Consider the following 18,818-nt stretch of genomic DNA (forward strand, 5'->3'; position numbering starts at 1 on the left):
TCACTGACATGCTTCACTAAATTTAGAGATTTATAACTTTCTGTTCAAAAGGCTATATTATTAGCTTGTCACAAAAACTTTTTAAAAATAATTTTTATTTAATTAAATCACCCTAAAATACCCCTAAAAGAGCACTATACACCCAAGGATAACATTCTTGTTTTCCCGAAGCCTATCCTTTAAAAGGAAAATTATCCACATGGTCATGGTAACAAAGGAGCATCTTCCTAAATAAACATATGCAGAGTTACACACACTGAGGCTTAAGCATTTTCCTTGGAGAAACAGGCATCACAGCCCTTGGCATGCAGTGAACTCCCACTGTGCATTTGCTGAGCTGTCAAACCAGAGTCAACTACACCACAGAAAGGGGAGGCTTATATAGGGCTATCAAACGGTCCAAAAACGACTCCTCAAAAATCCAGGGAGAAAAATAACAGGTGGCAGAAATAAATTGTATTTGAACAGTAAAATGCGTTACCCAAAAATCACCTTTCAGCAACTTGGAAAGCTTTGGGGAAAACTCTGGCAAATGAAAAGTACAGATTGCTTCGGATAAATATACTTAAAATTTCTTTCAAATTTAAATGATCATGGCATGTCTAAATGTATAGGGAAAGTCGGCTAATTGGATTGGCACACGTTTCTGAATATCCTGTAACAGCTACAAAAGGCAAAGCTTCTAAAATCTACTGCCAGGATCAAATGCTAGAGGGTTCATTTTTAGAGTATTATAAAATGTTTGTTTTGTGCTTTTTTAATGACTGATTAGTATAACAGAAGTGCTTTGGCTAATGGAGCAGGTGACTATTTTAGCCATTGTACACAGACAGCCAGGGGTCCAGAGCTGTTCCTAACCTCTCACCGCTAAAGGTTCAGCCACGATTCTCCAAACAGCACCTGGGCTGCAGACACCCCACCTGTGGCACTGAGGCCACTCCTCGCCGTTTCTGACTGCCCAGTGTTCTGGCCGTCAGAGCCGGGGGGGGCGGGACAACCAATCTACGGTCTGCATCAGAGCTGATGCCACACAGAGATAATGGCCATCTTCACGGATAGAACGTTCTCAGCTTCAGTCAGTGACCCAGTAAACTTTATAGCCCTCCACGTGCCCAAGGAACTCTTAGGCTGATTGAAAGCCATGTGGCTAGTTAATATCTAGTTAATCCCAGACACTAACCTTGTCCTGAGAGAATTTGTCACTCAGTTACTCTCTCTGTATATTCTCTTAATTTAATGTTCAAAACCCATTACTATACTTCCTTTAGGTCCCAAAACTACCAGCATACCAATATTTTCAATTAAAGAATGACAATTCTGTTCCCATATTTTATAACACACATGTACCAATGCATGCAGAAGAAAGTGTATGTGTGTAGGCACATGTACATGTCTATGTACGCATATGATTATATACTTGTGTACACGAATATACATGCACATACATGTGTGTGTGCTTATGCACATATAACGTAAGTTGTGGTCTGCACATGTGATGTGTGTATACGTGTGGTACGTTGTACACATTGTATTCTCAATCTCACCTGACACACAGAACACAGGAAACAATTTGACTATTTTCACAATTCTCCCAAGACTGGGGCCCAGGAGAGAAGCTGCTCCACTTAATGCAGAGAATGCCTTCCAGCCTCACTGCTAATTCTCTTCAATGCCACAGCTGAGAAAGGAAAAAGCTACTACGTATCATAATTCATGCTTCTCCAGTGTATACATGTGCTTGAAGTCTGTGTTTCTGGATATTCTTACACACTTATCTAGATTTGGGTAGAAACAAAATGTGAACTTTCTAAAAACTGCACTGAAGTTGTTTTTATTTCTTTAACATTGTAATTCATTATCCATGTGAATACTCTACAGCAGCGGTCCCCAACCCCCTGGCCGCGGAGCAGTTCCAGTCCGCGGCCTGTTAGGAGCCGGGCTGCACAGAAGGAGGAGAGCAGCGGGCGAGCGAGGGAAGCGTCACCTGCCGCTCGCCATCGCTCGCATGCCTGCCTGAACCATCGCTGGCATCATTGGCACTACCACCTGAAGCATCCCCGCCCCCTGCCCCCATCCATGGAAAAACCGTCCTCCACAAAACCGGTCCCTGGCGCCAAAAAGGCTGGGGACCGCTGCTCTAAAGTATGAGATAAAATATTATGAAACAGAAACAGATTCACAGATACAGAGAACAGACTTGTGGTTGCCAAGGGGGAGGAGGGTGGAGGAGGGATGGAGTGGGAGGTTGGGATGAGCAGGTGCCCACTATTATATACAGGATGGATACACAACAAGGTCCTACTGGAGAGCACAGGGAACTCTATTCAGTGTCCCATGATAAACCATAATGGAAAAGAACATGAAAAAGAATGTAGTATATATCTATATAACTGAGTCATTTTGCTGTACATTAGAAATTAACAACATAGTAAATCAACTATACTTCAATTAAAAATAATAATAAAAAATAAAGTATGAGAAAATATCTACCTCACAGGTTTTCTTGGAAAATTTTTATTGCCAACAAGAACAAATCCATTAAAATGGTTCACAGTTGAATGTGTTTTCCAATCACAAGTACATATTTCTTCTCAAGGTTTATTCAAAGCATTATGCATTCCATCAAAATACCATTGTTATGATTTTAATGGATGGAATATTTTCCTAACAGAGTTTTGGTTAAGTGATTGCAGATACTGTCATTTATATTATTTTTGTTTTATTTGCATAAAGGAGATATATTCAAAATTATGAGAGATTCTACTGAAATTCAGGGTATAAAAAAACACCTGACACCCGTTCACCAAAAATCAGCTCGAACGTGGGGAAATGTGTGCTTGTCTACTATATCCTAATATTGCCTATGGAGCCAAGGGAGGAGAAAAATGAAGCAAATAAAAACTCCCAAGAAAAAAAAGTTATGTTTTATTGAGGAAATAAAATAATTCCGCAAGACAGGTGATCTGCTTATCTTGATGATCAAAACCTTGGCGAAAAAAAGGAACCAGCAATACACCAACAGGTCTGTTTGATCAGCTGCATCTTTTCTTGCTGAAACAGTGTCTTACCCATAGTGTTCACACTATGTGATATTGATATTATACGAATGTGTACTTTGTGGTTGGAAATATTTTGTTAAAAAGCAATAAGTAGGGGGAACTTAAACATGGCAGAGGAGTAAGACGTGGAGATCACCTTCCTACAAATACACCAGAAATACATCTACACGTGGAACAACTCCTACAGAACACCTACTGAACGCTGGCAGAAGACCTCAGACCTCCCAAAAGTCAAGAAACCCCCCACGTACCTGGGGAGGGCAAAAGAAAAAAGAATAAACAGAGACAAAAGAATAGGGACGGGACCTGCACCAGTGGGAGGGAGCCGTGAAGGAGGAAAGGTTTCCACACACTAGGAGCCCCTTCGCGGGTGGAGACTGCGGGTGGCGGAGTGAGGAAGCTTCGGAGCTGTGGAGGAGAGTGCAGCAACAGGGGTGCGGAGGGCAAAGCGGGGAGATTCCTGCACAGAGGACTGGTGCCGACCGGCACTCACCAGCCCGAGAGTCTTGTCTGCTCCCCCGCCAGGGCGGGCGGGGCTGGGAGCTGAGGCTCGGGCTTTGGTCGGAGCGCAGGGAGAGGACTGGAGTTGGCGGCGTGAACACAGCCTGCAGGGGGTTAGTGCACCACGGCTGGCCGGGAGGGAGTCCGGGGAAAAGTCTGCACCTGCCGAAGAGGCAAGAGACTTTTTCTTACCTCTTTGTTTCCTGGTGCGCGAGGACAGGGGATTGAGAGCACTGCTTAGGAGCTCCAGAGACGGGTGCGAGCCGCGGCTAAAAGCGCGGACCCCAGAGATGGGCGCGAGCCACGGCTAAAAGTGCGGACCCCAGAGACGGGCATGAGACGCTAAGGCTGCTGCTGCTGCCGCCACCAAGAAGCCTGTGTGGGAGCACAGGTCACTCTCCACACCCCCCTTCCGGGGAGCCTGTGCAGCCCGCCACTGCCAGGGTCCCGGGATCCAGGGACAACTTCCCCGGAAGGACGCACGGTAAGCCTCAGGCTGGTGCAACGTCACGCCGGCCTCTGCCGCCGCAGGCTCGCCCCGCACTCCGTACCCCTCCCTCCCCCCAGCCTGAGTGAGCCAGAGCCCTTGAATCAGCCACTCCTTTAACCCCCTTCTGTCTGGGCGAAGAACAAACGCCCTCCGGCGACCTACATGCAGAGGCGGGGCCAAATCCAAAGGTGAGCCCCGGGGGAGCTGTGCGAACAAAGAGGAGAAAGGGAAATCCCTCCCAGCAGCCTCAGGGGCAGCGGATTAAATCTCCACAGTCAACATGATGCACCTGCAGCTGTGGAATGCCTGAACAGACAACGAATCAGCCCAAACTGAGGCGGTGGACTTTGGGGGCAACTGCAGACTGGGGTTTGCCTTCTGCATCTAATGTGTCTCTGGTTTGTGTGTACCTTAGCTTAGTGTTTACAGCTTCTTATCATTGGTACATTTGTTTATTGATTTCGTTGCTCTCTTCTTTTTAATACACTTTTTCCCTCTTTTTGTGAGTGTGTGTGTGCTTCTTTGTGTGATTTTAACTGTACAGCTTTGCTTTGCCATTTGTCCTAGGGTGCCGTCTGTCCATTTCAGTTGTTGGCTGGTTGGTTTTTAGCGCACTTTTTGGCGCTTGGTATCGTTGGTGGATTTGTTTTGCGGTTTGGTTGCTCTCTTTCATTCATTTTTTTAATTACTTTTTTTATCTTTAATAATTTTTTTACTTTTTATTTTAATAACTTTATTTTATTTTATTCTTTCTTTCTTTCTTCCTTTCTTTTTCCTCCCTTTTCTTCTGAGCTGTGTGGCTGACAGGGTCTTGGTGCTCCAGCCAGGTGTCAGGACTGAGCCTCTGAGGTGGGTCAGCCGAGGTCAGGACATTGGTCCAACAGAGACCTCCTGACTCCACGTAATATCAAACGGCGAAGACTCTCCCAGAGATCTCCATCTCAACGCTAAGACCCAGCTCCACTCAACAGCCAGCAAGATACAGTGCTGGACACCCTATGCCAAACAACTAGCAGAACAGGAACACAACCCCACCCATTAGCAGGGAGGTTGCCTAAAATCATAATAAGGTCACAGACACCCCAACGACCACCGGATGTGGTGCTGTCCACCAGAAAGACAAGATCCAGCCTTATCCACCAGAGCACAGGCACCAGTCCCCTCCACCAGGAAGCCTACACAACCCAATGAACCAACCTTACCCCCTGGGGCAGACACCAAAACAACAGGAACTACAAACTTGCCGCCTGCAAAAAGGAGATCCCAACACAGTACGTTAAGCAAAATGAGAAGACAGAGAAATACACAGCAGACAAAGGAGCAAGGTAAAAACCCACCACACCAAACCAATAAAGAGGAAATAGGCAGTCTACCTGAAAAAGAATTCAGAGTAATGATAGTAAAGATGATCCAAAATCTTGGAAATACAATGGAGAAAACACAAGAAACATTTAACAAGGACCTAGAAGAACTAAAGAATAAACAAACAATGATGAACAACACAATAAATGAAATTTAAAATTCTCTACAAGGAATAAATAGCAGAATAACTGAAGCAGAAAAAATGGATAAGTGACCTGGAAGATAAAATAGTGGAAATAACTACCTCAGAGCAGAATAAAGAAAAGAGAATGAAAAGAATTGAGGACAGTCTCAGAGACCTCTGGGACAACATTAAACACAACAACATTCGAATTGTAGGGGTCCCAGAAGAAGAAGAGAAAAAGAAAGGATTTGAGAAAATATTTGAAGAGATTATAGTTGATAACTTCCCTAATATGGGAAAGGAAATAATCAATTGAGTCCAGGAAGCACAGAGAGTCCATACAGAATAAATCCAAGGAGAAACACACCAAGACACATATTAATCAAATTATCAAAAATTAGATACAAAGAAAAAATATTAAAAGCAGCAAGGGAAAAGCAACAAATAACATACAAGGGAATCCACATAAGGTTAACAGCTGATCTTTCAGCAGAAACTATGCAAGCCAGAAGCGACTGGCAGGACATATTTAAAGTGATAAAAAGGAAAAGCCTACAACCAAGATTACTCTACCCAGCAAGGATCTCATTCAGATTCAACAGAGAAATTAAAACCTTTAACAAATACGCAAAAGCTAAGAGAATTCAGCACTACCAAACCAGCTTTAAAACAAATGCTAAGGATCTTCTCTAGGCAGGAAACACAAGAGAAGGAAAAGACCTACAATAACAAACCCAAAACAATTAAGAAAATGGTAATAGGAACATACATATCGATAACTACCTTAAATGTAAATGGATTAAATGCTACAACCAAAAGACATAGACTGGCTGAATGGATACAAAAACAAGACCTGTATATATTCTGTCTACAAGAGACCCACGTCAGACCTAGGGACACATACAGAGTGAAAGTGAGGGGATGGAAAAAGGTATTCCATGCAAATGGAAATCAAAAGAGAGCTGCAGTAGGAATTCTCATATCAGACAAAATAGACTTTACAATAAACACTATTAAAAGAGACGAAGAAGGACACTACATAATGATCAAGGGTTCAACCCAAGAAGAAGATATAACAATTGCAAATATTTATGCACCCAACATAGGAGCACCTCAATACAAAACGCAAATGGTCAACTGCTTTAGATGTTGAGGTGCTTTATGGCATGATCAACAGCCATAAAAGGGGGAATCGACAGTAACACAGTCATAGTAGGGGACTTTAACACCCCACTTTCACCAATGGACAGATCATCCAAAATGAAAATAAATAAGGCAACACAAGCTTTAAATGATACATTAAACAAGATGGATTTAACTGATATTTATAGGACATTCCATCCAAAAACAACAGAATACACTTTCTTCTCAAGTGCTCATGGAACATTCTCCAGGACAGATCATATCCTGGGTCACAAATCAAGCCTTGATAAATTTAAGAAAACTGAACTCGTATCAAGTATCTTTTCTGAAAACAGTGCTGTGAGACTAGATACCAATTACCGGAAAAAATCTGAAAAAATACAAACACATAGGCTTCCCTGGTGGAACAGTGGTTGAGAGTCTGCCTGCCGATGCAGGGGACACGGGTTTGTGCCCGGTCCAGGAAGATTCCACATGCAGCGGAGCGGCTGGGTCCGTGAGCCATGGCCGCTGCGCCTGCGCGTCCGGAGCCTGTGCTCCACAACGGGAGAGGCCACAACAGTGAGAGGCCCGCATACCGCAAAAAAAAAAAAAAAAATTAATTTTAAGAAAGAGACCAGGGGCTTCCCTGGTGGCACAGTGGTTAAGAATCCGCCTGCCAATGCAGGGAACCCGAACACGGGTTCGAGCCCTAGTCCAGGAAGATCCCACATGCCATGGAGCAACTAAGCCCGTGTGCCGCAACTACTGAGCCTGCGCTCCAGAGCCCTCGAGCCACAACTACTGAGCCCACGTGCCACAACTACTGAAGCCCACACGCCTAGAGCCCATGCTCCACAACAAGAGCAGCCACCATAATGAGAAGCCTGCACACAGCAACAAAGAGTAGCCCTCACTCACCGCAACTAGAGAAAGCCTGCGTGCAGCAACGAAGACCCAACGCAGACAAAAATAAATTAATTAAATAAATAAATTTTCAAAAAATAAATAGAGACCAAAAAAAATAAAAGTAAAAAATACTGCTAAGAAGAAATTTTAGACACCTAAATAAAAAGAAAGTCTGTATCATGTATTGGATGACTCAACATTGTACAGAAGTCAGTGTTCCCCCAAATTGATCTATAAATTCATAGAGTCCCAATCAAAGTATCAGGAAGCTTTTCTGTAGAAACTGAACAAATTTATAAGATTTCCACCACCAGATTTCAAGACGTGCTGTAGAACAATGGTAATTCAGGTAGCATGACATCGGTGCAAGTAGACAGATGGCTCAAGAGCACAGAACAGAGAGACCAGAACCGTGCAGCTCACATAGGCAGCTACATCTTCAGTTAACTTATGTCAAAAGTGCCACTGCAACCAGGGAAGCAGGGATGGTCTTTTCAGAGAGGTGAAGGAGCAACTGGACACCCACGTGGAAAATATGAATCTTGACCCTCCACCAACGCCATTCACAAAAGCTAACTGGAGGTAGATAACAGATCTCTAAAATTCTTGAAAAAAGATTATGATCCTAGGGTAGCCAAAATACCTTAAATAACATTAAAAAGTACTAACCATTAAAGATTGATACATTAAACTTCATTAAAATAAAAAATTATCATTAAGTGAGTACACAAGCCACAGAGAGATGTACACATTACATATAACTGACAAAGGACCCAACCAAAATTTATAAAGAAATTCTATAGATAAAGAAAAGACAGACACCCCAATTTAAATGAGCAAAAGACCCAAACAGGCGTTTTACAAAAGAAAATATCTGAACGGCCAATAAGCATATAAAAATATGTTCAACATCATAGTCATAAGGGAAGTACAAATTAAAACCACACCGGAATATGATTTACAACCATCAAAAATGGCTAAAAACGGTTAAGACTGACAATGTCAAGTGTTGGTGTGAGTCTGGAAGAACTGGCTTGCTCCTAGGTTGCTCTGGGGAGTGGAAGTTGGTTCAACCACCTTAGAAAACCATTAGTAGTATCTACTAAACTTAAGCATAGCTTATCCCATGGTCCAACAATTACACTGTTATGTGTATACCCAAGAGCTACACAAATGGATCCTGAATTTCAAATGAAAATAAACATGAAGAACAGCTAGGAAAACGGAAAAGGAGCAATGATGGGGCAGCAGGAGGGGTAGGCTATTAATCCTCTATTATAAAATGTGGTGTTGGCGCATGAATAGACAAACGAGTGGAAAAGGAACAGAAACCTACCAGACCTTGGTTTCTACGACCATTTTTCAGTTAAAAAAAAAAAAAAACCGGGGGACTTCCCTGGTGGTGCAGTGGTAAAGAATCCACCTTCCAATGCAGGGGACATGGGTTCGATCCCTGGTTGGGGAACTAAGATCCCACATGCCACGGGGCAGCTAAACCCACGCGCCACAACTACTGAGCCTGCGAACCACAACTACTGAGCCTGTGAGCGACAACTATTGAGCCTGTGTGCCACAACTAGAGAGAGAAAACCCACCGCCACAACAAGAGAGAAGTCCGTGCACCACAGGAAGAGCCCACACGCCACAACGACAGATCCTGCATGCCTCAGTGAAGATCCCGCGTGACGCAACTAAGACCTGACATGGCCAAAAATAAATTAAATAATAAAGAAATATTTTTATTAAAAAAGGGTCTAAAGAAACACGACAACTAAATGGAGACGGCTTCCTGGATGGATCCTGAAACAGCAAAAAGATCTTAGGTAAAAATTAAGGAAGTCTGAATAAACTATGGACTCTACTTAATAATAATATATCAATACGGTCCCATTAATTGTGACAAATATGCCACAATGTGAGATGTTAATAACAGGGAAGCTATGTGCAATTCGGGGAAGGGGATATTATGAGAAATCTGTACTATTTGCTCAATTTTTCTGTAAATCTAAAACTGTTCTAAAAATAAAGTCTACTAGTAGAAAAGAACAGAAAGTTCAAAATTAACTCAAGAACATATGGAAATTCTGTATATGATAAAAGTGACTGAACTTTTAAAATAAATGGAGTTGGAACAAATGGTAGCTTTTTGGAGAAAGATAAAATTGGATTCAAACCTCAAAAGAAACCCCAAAATAAGTTCTGAATGGCTCAGGGATCTAAATGTAAAAATATGAAACTATATGACTACTAAAAGAAAAACATGGATAAATTCTTCTTCTGTGAACCTGGTATGGGAAAAGGTTTTCTAATTATGATTCCAAGATTAAAAGTAATAAAAGAGAAACAATATATAAATTTAACTACCAAAATTTTTAAACTTAAGACTTTAGTATTGCAAACAACAAAACATCTTAAAGTCAAGAAAAATGAAAAACTATGGGAAAGTATTTGTAGTAATATAAAGGATTAATCTCTCTAAAATACAGAGAGTTAAAAATAAAGACAAAGAGAACTTCCCTGGTGGCGCAGTGGTTAAGAATCCGCCTGCCAATGCAGGGGACACGGGTTCGGGCCCTGGTCTGGGAAGATCCCACATGCCGTGGAGCAACTGAGCACGTGTGCCACAACTACTGAGCGTGTGCCACAACTACTGGGCATGCGCCCTACAGCCCGCGAGCCACAACTACTGAGCCCGTGAGCCACAACTACTGAAGCCCACGCGCCTAGAGCCCGTGCTCCACAAGAGAATCCACCACAATGAGAAGCCTGCACACCGCAACGAAGGCCCAATGCAGCCAAAAATAAATAAATTTTTTAAAAAAAATACTTAGGCACAAGTTGATAATAAGTATGCTTTCTACCAAACGAAGAGGTGGATTATTCATTAATAATTAAAGCATCATGTACTATACTGAAACCTGTGGACAAATGCCAATAGAGATTATTATTTTGTTATTCTGCTCTAATGAAGAGATTTGATAACATTTGGTAACATTAACAATTTGATAAATTCATAAGATATCTGGTGATTTATCACCAACGTATCTCAGTAGACAGTGGCGGAAGGCTCCCCAAGTAGCAGAACCCCTAGAGACACTGCTTAAGAGGCAAACGTTTGCGCTGCTCCTGAGAAATGCCGAATCAGAGTCTCTGGGGAGGAGGGCTGGGCATTTTTCTGTCCACATGCACCCCAGAAACCGTCTTCACACAACACAGCTTGAGAAGCACTGTTCAATGATAAACAAGAAGTAAACCCTGCCGCCCCTACTCCCTCATGCTCTTGTGTCATCCCAACCAGAGACACTGTGATAAAGTATGTGTATTTGGACATCAGTCACTGGAAAGAAACCAGATGGAAAAGTACAAGTGGAAAGTCATGATCTCAACCCTAAAGTCAGAGGACTAGCTCGGCTGCCATACGGTGAGAAGTTCAGCTAAATTGGTAACATTTCTAACTCTCTTATGAAAATATTTTGACGAGAAGACACGTGCCCACATGGTACTAAGAACAACGCATATTCCTAAGTTTCAGCGCTTTCACCTGTGGATTAATCTGGATTCGGCACAGAATGGCTTTAAGGACTGCTAGTCCTTCTAGGGTCTGTCATTATCTCCCAGAGTTCTCCACTCTTTCCTCGTGGCACTTACTGTGTTCTCGTTACTTGTGTCTTACGGTGGGGTCTTTGTTGTTGGACCCACAAGGTCAGATTATCAGCTACTTCAAAGCAGAGTCATGTGCATTTTGACCTGGATCCAAAGCCAGCAAACTGTTACGCACGCAACAGATCACAAGTATCTGCAGAGTGAACAAAATGAGTGCTTCGAACACTGAAATGTTTTATTGGAGTGTAGCCATAAAGTCGTCATTTTTCCTCTGACTACACGATTTTAAATGTCTTCACGGTATTACAGAGAAGGAGATGCAGCACCCTGGTGAGAGCATGGACTTTGGAGTCAGCAAGTCATGAGGTTTAACTGCATTTCTATTGCTTTGGTGATGGGACCCATAGGCAAGTCGTTAACAACTCTTTCTCTGTTCCTTCAATCTCATGAGCTTTTCTAAACCAAAAGACTATAAATGACAATTAGACAAATAGGAATATCTCCTAATTCAGAAGGTAGCAAAAATACAGGCACTGGAAAGCAGCACAGAATTCTGCTGGTTACGGGGCCCCTAGCAAGGTGCCCATCTCATGTGTAGCTGTTCTCTTTCAAGATGGCTTTTCATGGTAAACTGCAGTCCAACTAGCTCATAATTTTAGAAACCCCACAGCTAAGCAACAAGTACTCACAGAGTGTTCAAATTCTTGAGTTTCTTGAAGGTGTTCCTGGGAATTTCTCTGATTCTGTTAAACCTCAAGTCTCTGGGAACATAAAAAAATGGAGAAAGATTAGAATATGCTGATATCAGTTCTGTCGTTATCTCCAGAAGCTTGAGAGTTAATTCTCCTTTTATGACCAATCATATAGCACCAATGGACTGAACACAGTTAAGGCAGAATTAGACACATCCCGCACTAACCATTAGTAGGTGCACTGTTCACAGACGATTACACACATCGGGTGCCGTATGTGCGTCCAGAGAAGTACAGCTGGTCACAGGGCCAGTTACCCCCAGAGTCAAAGGCAACGACACCACTTGCTTTAGGTTGTGGCTACTCGACACCAAAATAAATTCTATTTATAGCAACATGCCAACCGAGGACCTTCAGTTTGGAAAATAATATTGACATGTCACATGTCACCTGTCAATGCCAACGTAATACTATTGCTTGAGTTTAGGCAAAGTCATGAATTAGTTAATTTTTCTCCATGGCCCAGGAACACAACAGCTTCCTAAGGAAGTTCTAAAGCAAGTCAACAATGAGTCTGCGAGAGATGTTTTCGCACAACCAACATTCTCTTTCATTGAAATTATTATCTCATTAAATTATTGAGTGCCAATGGCATGTCACGTATCATGTGAAGTAATCGGGACACGAAGGTGAACAAGACACCGTCCCTGCCCCTGGGCACACAGTTCAGCTGAAGGCGACAGATCGTCGTAGCCGCAGTATGTAAAGTTTCAGTGGTACAACAGAGGGACAAAGAAAGTGCTCTGCACAGAGAGCGTCCGGCTCTCCATTTCTGATGTCACTGGTGAGGAACCCTTGTCCCGACCCCAGGAAGCTTACCTGCATTGCAGCAGCTTCAGGGACCAGCCAGCTGAGGACTATGGTGACCTTTATCCCCCCACCTCCACCCGTCTTTACCAGGATACAACGCTCACTTCTAATGACTCGACCATAGTAGTAACACAACAGGTGGAAGGAAGGAAAGACCTCTTCGAAGAAGGATTTTACTCAACCTATTTTTTCTATAGTGTCTACAACCTATTTGTACAGAGTTGCATGACGGCTGCTGTCAGGTTTCAGTTGAGGGTACAGAGTCACGACTCATGTCAAAGAATTCTCCATCTGCCATTTACATACATAATTCTGATATCATTGTAATTGCCAATGTCATTAAAAATTCTAATAATATATTTAGCAATATTATCTTCTATTAAAAAGTATTCTTCCTTTAAATGGTATGTGAGGTTTAGATGTAAATATATTTGTATAAAATGGTCCAGATATTTCTAGAAATACTACCTGCTCGGAAGGATTATAAACTTTGAAATGTTCCTACATACAATAAAGTGATCAAAAACCACTTGTTGGGACTTCCCTGGTAGTGCAGTGGTTAAGAATCCGCCTGCCAATTCAGGGGACACGGGTTCGATCCTGGTCCGGGAAGATCCCACATGCCGCGGAGCAACTAAGCCCGTGCACCACAACCACTGAGCCTGCGCTCTAGAGCCCGCGAGCCACAGCTACCGAGCCCGTGTGCCACAGATACCGAAGCCCACGCGCCTAGAGCCCGTGCTCCGCAACAAGAGAAGCCACCGCAATGAGAAGCCCGCGCACTGCAATGAAGAGTAGCTCCCGCTCGCCACAACTAGAGAAAGCCTGTGCACAGCAATGAAGACCCAACACAGCCAAAAATAAATTAATTAATTAATTAATTAAAATAAAAAGAACATTCGTTGACAAATGTTGGATAGAAGGACAAATGCATAGATAGAGGGATATGGGCTCTTCCAAGAAGAAAATAAACATTAATTAAAATAAATATTATTAAAAATAAATAATACAGTAGTTTACACACTGAAGTAACTCAGAAATTGTATAATAAACAAATCAATGAATGAATGAATATATTAAAATACTAACCTACCTTATCCCTCAGGTTAACCAAGAAACAAGATCTGGAAGAAATCTTATCAACCATGTATTTCAAACCAGATTTAAGAATAAGGAAACACAGTCTAGAAAAGTTCACAAAATTAACTCGCCCTACAAAGGGGACTATATTTCAGACCTCCTGAGTTGGATTAACGTGATTTTTCCATTGGGGCACATTACTGTTTGCTTCTAGTAATTAAAATAAAAAAAAAGTTGTTCTGCTATGACTCATTTTCAGAGAAACGATCTTAATGAGCAAAAGAATACCGTACAGTTCGTTGCAGTTCCCGGCCGGCAGTCCGACTGTGCGGCTGGAATGATGGAATGACTATAATTGCCCACTTAGGTTTTGGAAACATTTCAAACTTCTTTGCCAGTTTGTAATTGACGGCATCATTCAATCTCTTGATCAGGAGATGTCGGTCAGACTGTTACCCCCGACGGCAGGTAACATCGGGCTTTCAGATGAACTACAGATTGGCAGGAATTTATCACATATGTGGGCACACACATAGTCACCGCACACACACTCATGACGTTAGACTCAATTCCTGATTTAATTAACCAAAGATGATAAAATAACTATCAAAAGCAAGGTCGCCATACTGACAGAAGTAAAGCTACCCTAGCTTCCCTGAACCTCAGAAACCAAAAGAGAGACATGGTAATCTAAGGAGTGGCATTTCTAAACCGTTTACAAAATGGTACTTTTTACACACACACACACACACACACACACACACCCCTCCATGAACGCCATAAGAACACAGAATACGTTACATCCTCCCACAGCTTCTGGTGAACAATGAACATTATGATTTATTCATCATTTTTAAATTGTCCACTGCTGATAAAGTACGATGCAGTAGAAAAAGCATCGGATTTTGGATTAAGGTCTACTGTTAACTAGCTGAGTGGCACTGGCGATCTCCTTAACCTCTGAACTGAATGAGGTGTCTTCACCTGGAGAAAGGGGAGTTTTACCTAGCTCTGTGCCAGGTGCCACTCCTGCCAACCCTAATAATGAGGTGTCAGCTGCCATCAGTCTGTATTAGCATGATAATTACCATCAGTCTGTCGGTTCAATTATACAGTACTTGAAATCCATACGTCCCAAATAAAAATCTCGTAAAGTGTCCTTCTCAGGAGTTAGAAGTTGCAAGAAAACCTATGATGTTTTCTCCTTCTGTAGCATTCCAGAAATTGCAGCCACAGAGACCCTTACACCTTTTCACTTTTTACCAAATCCTACTTGGAAACAAAGGTCTGAGTTACCTCCCAAAGTATAGAAGGGTTAGATATTGTATCATTTTCCAAATCATGTGACTACATCTTATGTGCTAATTTTTGTCTCTATTTTACACAGATGGTAAACGCTGAGGAAAAGCGTAAACCAGTGCAAAGTCGTCCTTCAGTAGCCTCGCTGCCCAGTCATTCCAGGCTGTGGCCTCACAACGGGGACCCGAGCCCAGCGCCCGCTGGCTCTCCTGGACGCTGAGCCCACTCCTGGAGCTGACAGCACAGCACTGATCACTCCCCCTCGTGGGGTTCTGTTAACTAAAAATAACTGATTGTGTGTAAAGCTAGTATTGGCCAGGATTTGTCAGTGAAAGAGCTAATGGACTCTTACATTGCACTATTAGACTACAGAAGAACATTCATCAATTATAGGAAAACATACTCGTAACTTGTGCTGAAATGCTCAGTTGTCAACCAAAGTATTGCGTTCGGTTGTAGGTAAAAGGTACAAGCAAACAAGATTAAATTCAGGAGAAAGCAATTTCGATGGTGAAAGGCAGAGAAGCTGTTTTAGAGGGGAAACAACTGAAAAAAAACTGAGGGTTTTTTTTTTTTTTTTTTTTTTTTTTTTTGCGGTACGCGGGCCTCTCACTGTTGTGGCCTCTCCCGTTGCAGAGCACAGGCTCTGGACGCGCAGGCTCAGCGGCCATGGCTCACAGGCCCAGCCTCTCCGCGGCATGTGGGATCTTCCCAGACCGGGGCACGAACCCGCGTCCCCTGCATCGGCAGGCGGACTCTCAACCACTGCGCCACCAGGGAAGCCCGGGTTTTTTGACTTTGAAAAGACACAGAGGAGACCCGAATACCCTCTTCAAATATTTGAAAGAAATTCCGAGTTTTATACATGTATGTTTATGTGACCTGAGTGATGCACAACCTCAGGGAATGGTAAGTAAATTACGGCACATCCCAATTTTGGACTATTTGAAACCATACTTTTGAAGACTATTTGATGACGTGGAGAAATATTTCCCACGTAAGATGTAGTTCTGAAAATAACGTCAGGGGCCAGAGTTCCATTCCAATTTCACACCTGAGTGTGTTTACAAGCACACATGGGAAAACCTGTGAAAAAAGATACCACATGCTAACAGTGTCTGCAGGGTACAGTGTAGGGGAATTTCATTTTATTTTTCATTCTTTTTTATGTTTTCCAAAGTTTCTAAAATGAACAAAGACTTCTTTTCTGAATGTGAACAATATTATTATAATAAAAATTTGCTTACGGCTCTCCTCCCAAAAGACAGCAACAAAGACCAGCAGCCGTAGGGAGGGAGACAGATTTTGGCTTCAAGGAAACGTTCTCAGTTTCTAAGTCAGGTTTGTCCAGCGAGATGAACAGCCCTGGGAAACAATCAGTGCTCAGGACCTCAGACATTTCGACAAAGGCTAGAAGGACAACCCAACTAGTACCTCATAAAGAAGAATCCAGCAGAAGGTGTTTTCAACGTTTACAATCCTTTCAATGCAGAGAATCTAGGATCCCTTAAATGTGAAAACCCAAGAGTCACAAAGCCGGCCTGTGTGAACAGTCTGGTTAAACCCAGAGCTGATGTACAGAAAGACCTTAGCCCTCGAGCGACTCAGACTTTGGAGAAGTTTAGGCTTTTCTAGGTTTCTAGATGTGGGTATAACTTGTTCAATATTTAATTAGGAAATGCCAACAGATCACAGATGCTAAATAATTGTCTTTTTAAAAATCTCTGAGACATAAATAAGAACTAAGAAGTTATATTTAAATGTACTAGTTAAAACAATTGACCCAAAACTTGAAGCCGCGCTAAATTCCATGACCAATTTATTAATCCAGTATTTTCAACCATTAAATTTCAAAAATGCCTTTTCATCTCTTTGAAGTTTATGAAATATACTCAGTGTCTCTGAATTAACGTACATTTTTCTCCCGTTTTCTGCGTATAAGGAGCAGAATCCAAGTCATTGCCTGTTTTTCTCTACGGCTACTGAGAAGGCCCTTGATTCTGGATCCTGAAAAGAAGAAGGGATCGCAGTGCAGCGTCGCGCACCTGCCCAGTGACGCAGGAACCTCAGGCTGCCTGGTGCCCAGATGGATTCAAGGACCGAGTCCGGATCGCCCTGGGCCCTGGACTCTCTCCACGCCGGTGAACTGAAACGTGAAGGTAATAATGGCAAATCGGCGTCTTGAATTGAGCGTCAAGGAGAACCCCTAAAATAACTGGACGCCACGACTCTGGAAAGAGAACCTTCCTCTAGGTTGCTCTTTGTAGATAGTCTCAGACATGGGGGGTTCTGTTGTTCACTTAACGTGACTGTTGTTGAATGACACATTCCCCAGGGCAAGCGGCACGGTGAGGCGGGTTACAGCGTGAACTTCATCTGGTTAAGTCCTTCTTCTGAGATTCCAGGTGGTACTCGGCACTAACATGGGAGGAGCTTGGACCTGAGTCAGGAGTCTGGGTTCCCGTCCTGGCTGCGATGGACACGACAGCAAGCGCCTGCTCACGTTTCACCACGACCCGGCTGCACTGGCAGGCCACCTTGGCATGACACGTGAGCACCTAAGTAACTTGCCCAGGGGCCACCAACCTGCTCAGGGAGTGGGCAGCACAGCCAGTTTCAATCCAGAGCTGTCACTTTCCGACGTACTTACTTAGCAGCCCTGCAACGCTTCCTTAGATTGTAGACAAACCTCGTTCCCTCCTTGGGTCTCACTTTCCTGGGCTGTGATGCTGTCGATCAGTGACCCGGCCACCTCTGTCGTGATGACATCCCAAGTCCGTGGGAAACTGAGAGCAGCTCCTGGCTCCTGGCCACCCCGCAACCGCACAGCCCCTCGTCTGCCGAACGCCGCCCTGCTTCTCCGGGGCGCTCACTTCACGCTCGGAACCCGCCTGCCCTTACAAACCCTCGTCTCTGTCCAGTGGAAGACTGCTCCCTTCTACGGCCTTCCTGCTGCAAAGTCAACATGGAAACCTTCTGCAAGTCACTTGTGTCGATTCTTAATCCAGTACACCTCTTACAGTTTTCTCCCCCACTCACCTCAAGTGTAACAGTCAGTAATCGGTGCTGTTTGGGGAAGTCACGAAGAGTTCCAAGCCTCTGCGCCATCCTTCAGTAGAAGGAAGGATGTGAGAGCTGAGTCCCCAGCGAGCAATCCTGGTGGCTCAGGTTCCTGCTGGCTGAGCTGCGGGTACCATTCTCTTCACCTCCCCCGACGCCCCGCCTGCGTCTTCACACACATCGGTTCCTTCCTCTGTCCTGGCCAAGCGTCTGTTCTCTGTGGTCCTCTCAGCACAGAATGGCCTTTGACCGCTAGCCCTCCTTTCCCATTTGTTCTCCAGCAGAGGAGACATGCCATGTTCCAGAAGCTTCCAGTCCCCCATCCAAAGTCAACTAGACCCTCCCACTTGGCTTAGAATTTCCAACCATGTGGGGATGATGTGCTTCTGGGCAAAGGCCTTATCTCTTCCATCTAATTAGTTCTAAGCCTGTGAGGACAGGCTCACGTTTGTGTTCTCTCATCGCTGTACATCACCCAGCTCAGTGCCAGAGAGCCCTTGCCCACATAATAAAAAAGGCCCTTGCCCTTTGACCTTGGTGATGGGGCCCTGGGGTCCTCCTCCTGGCACAGGGTTCACGTGACCTCGAGGACAGAGAGCCCCAGCCTCGCTGTTCACACACAGCTCCAGCCTCGGCTGTCGGCTCCT

At 43.6% G+C, this 18,818-nt stretch overlaps 1 protein-coding gene across 2 annotated transcripts in view; it reads right to left on the minus strand.

The window, feature by feature from the left end:
• The window catches only part of PCMTD1 (protein-L-isoaspartate (D-aspartate) O-methyltransferase domain containing 1), a 140,276-nt gene that overhangs the window by 6,130 nt on the left and 115,328 nt on the right, over positions 1-18,818 (minus strand). Inside the window, exon 6 of one of the 2 annotated variants that reach the window (XR_014326872.1) lies at positions 11,860-11,931. Coding sequence is in view for 1 of the 2 variants with exons in the window: in XM_082858760.1 (XP_082714886.1) it covers positions 11,924-11,931 (8 nt within the window). In the remaining variant the exon portion in view is untranslated. Of the gene's footprint in view, positions 1-11,846; positions 11,932-18,818 lie in introns of those variants that run through there. The other variant, XM_082858760.1, reaches the window with a different exon arrangement.

This window comes from Leucopleurus acutus (assembly GCF_964270905.1).
Source record: "Leucopleurus acutus genome assembly, chromosome: 17".
Classification (NCBI taxonomy): domain Eukaryota; kingdom Metazoa; phylum Chordata; class Mammalia; order Artiodactyla; family Delphinidae; genus Leucopleurus; species Leucopleurus acutus.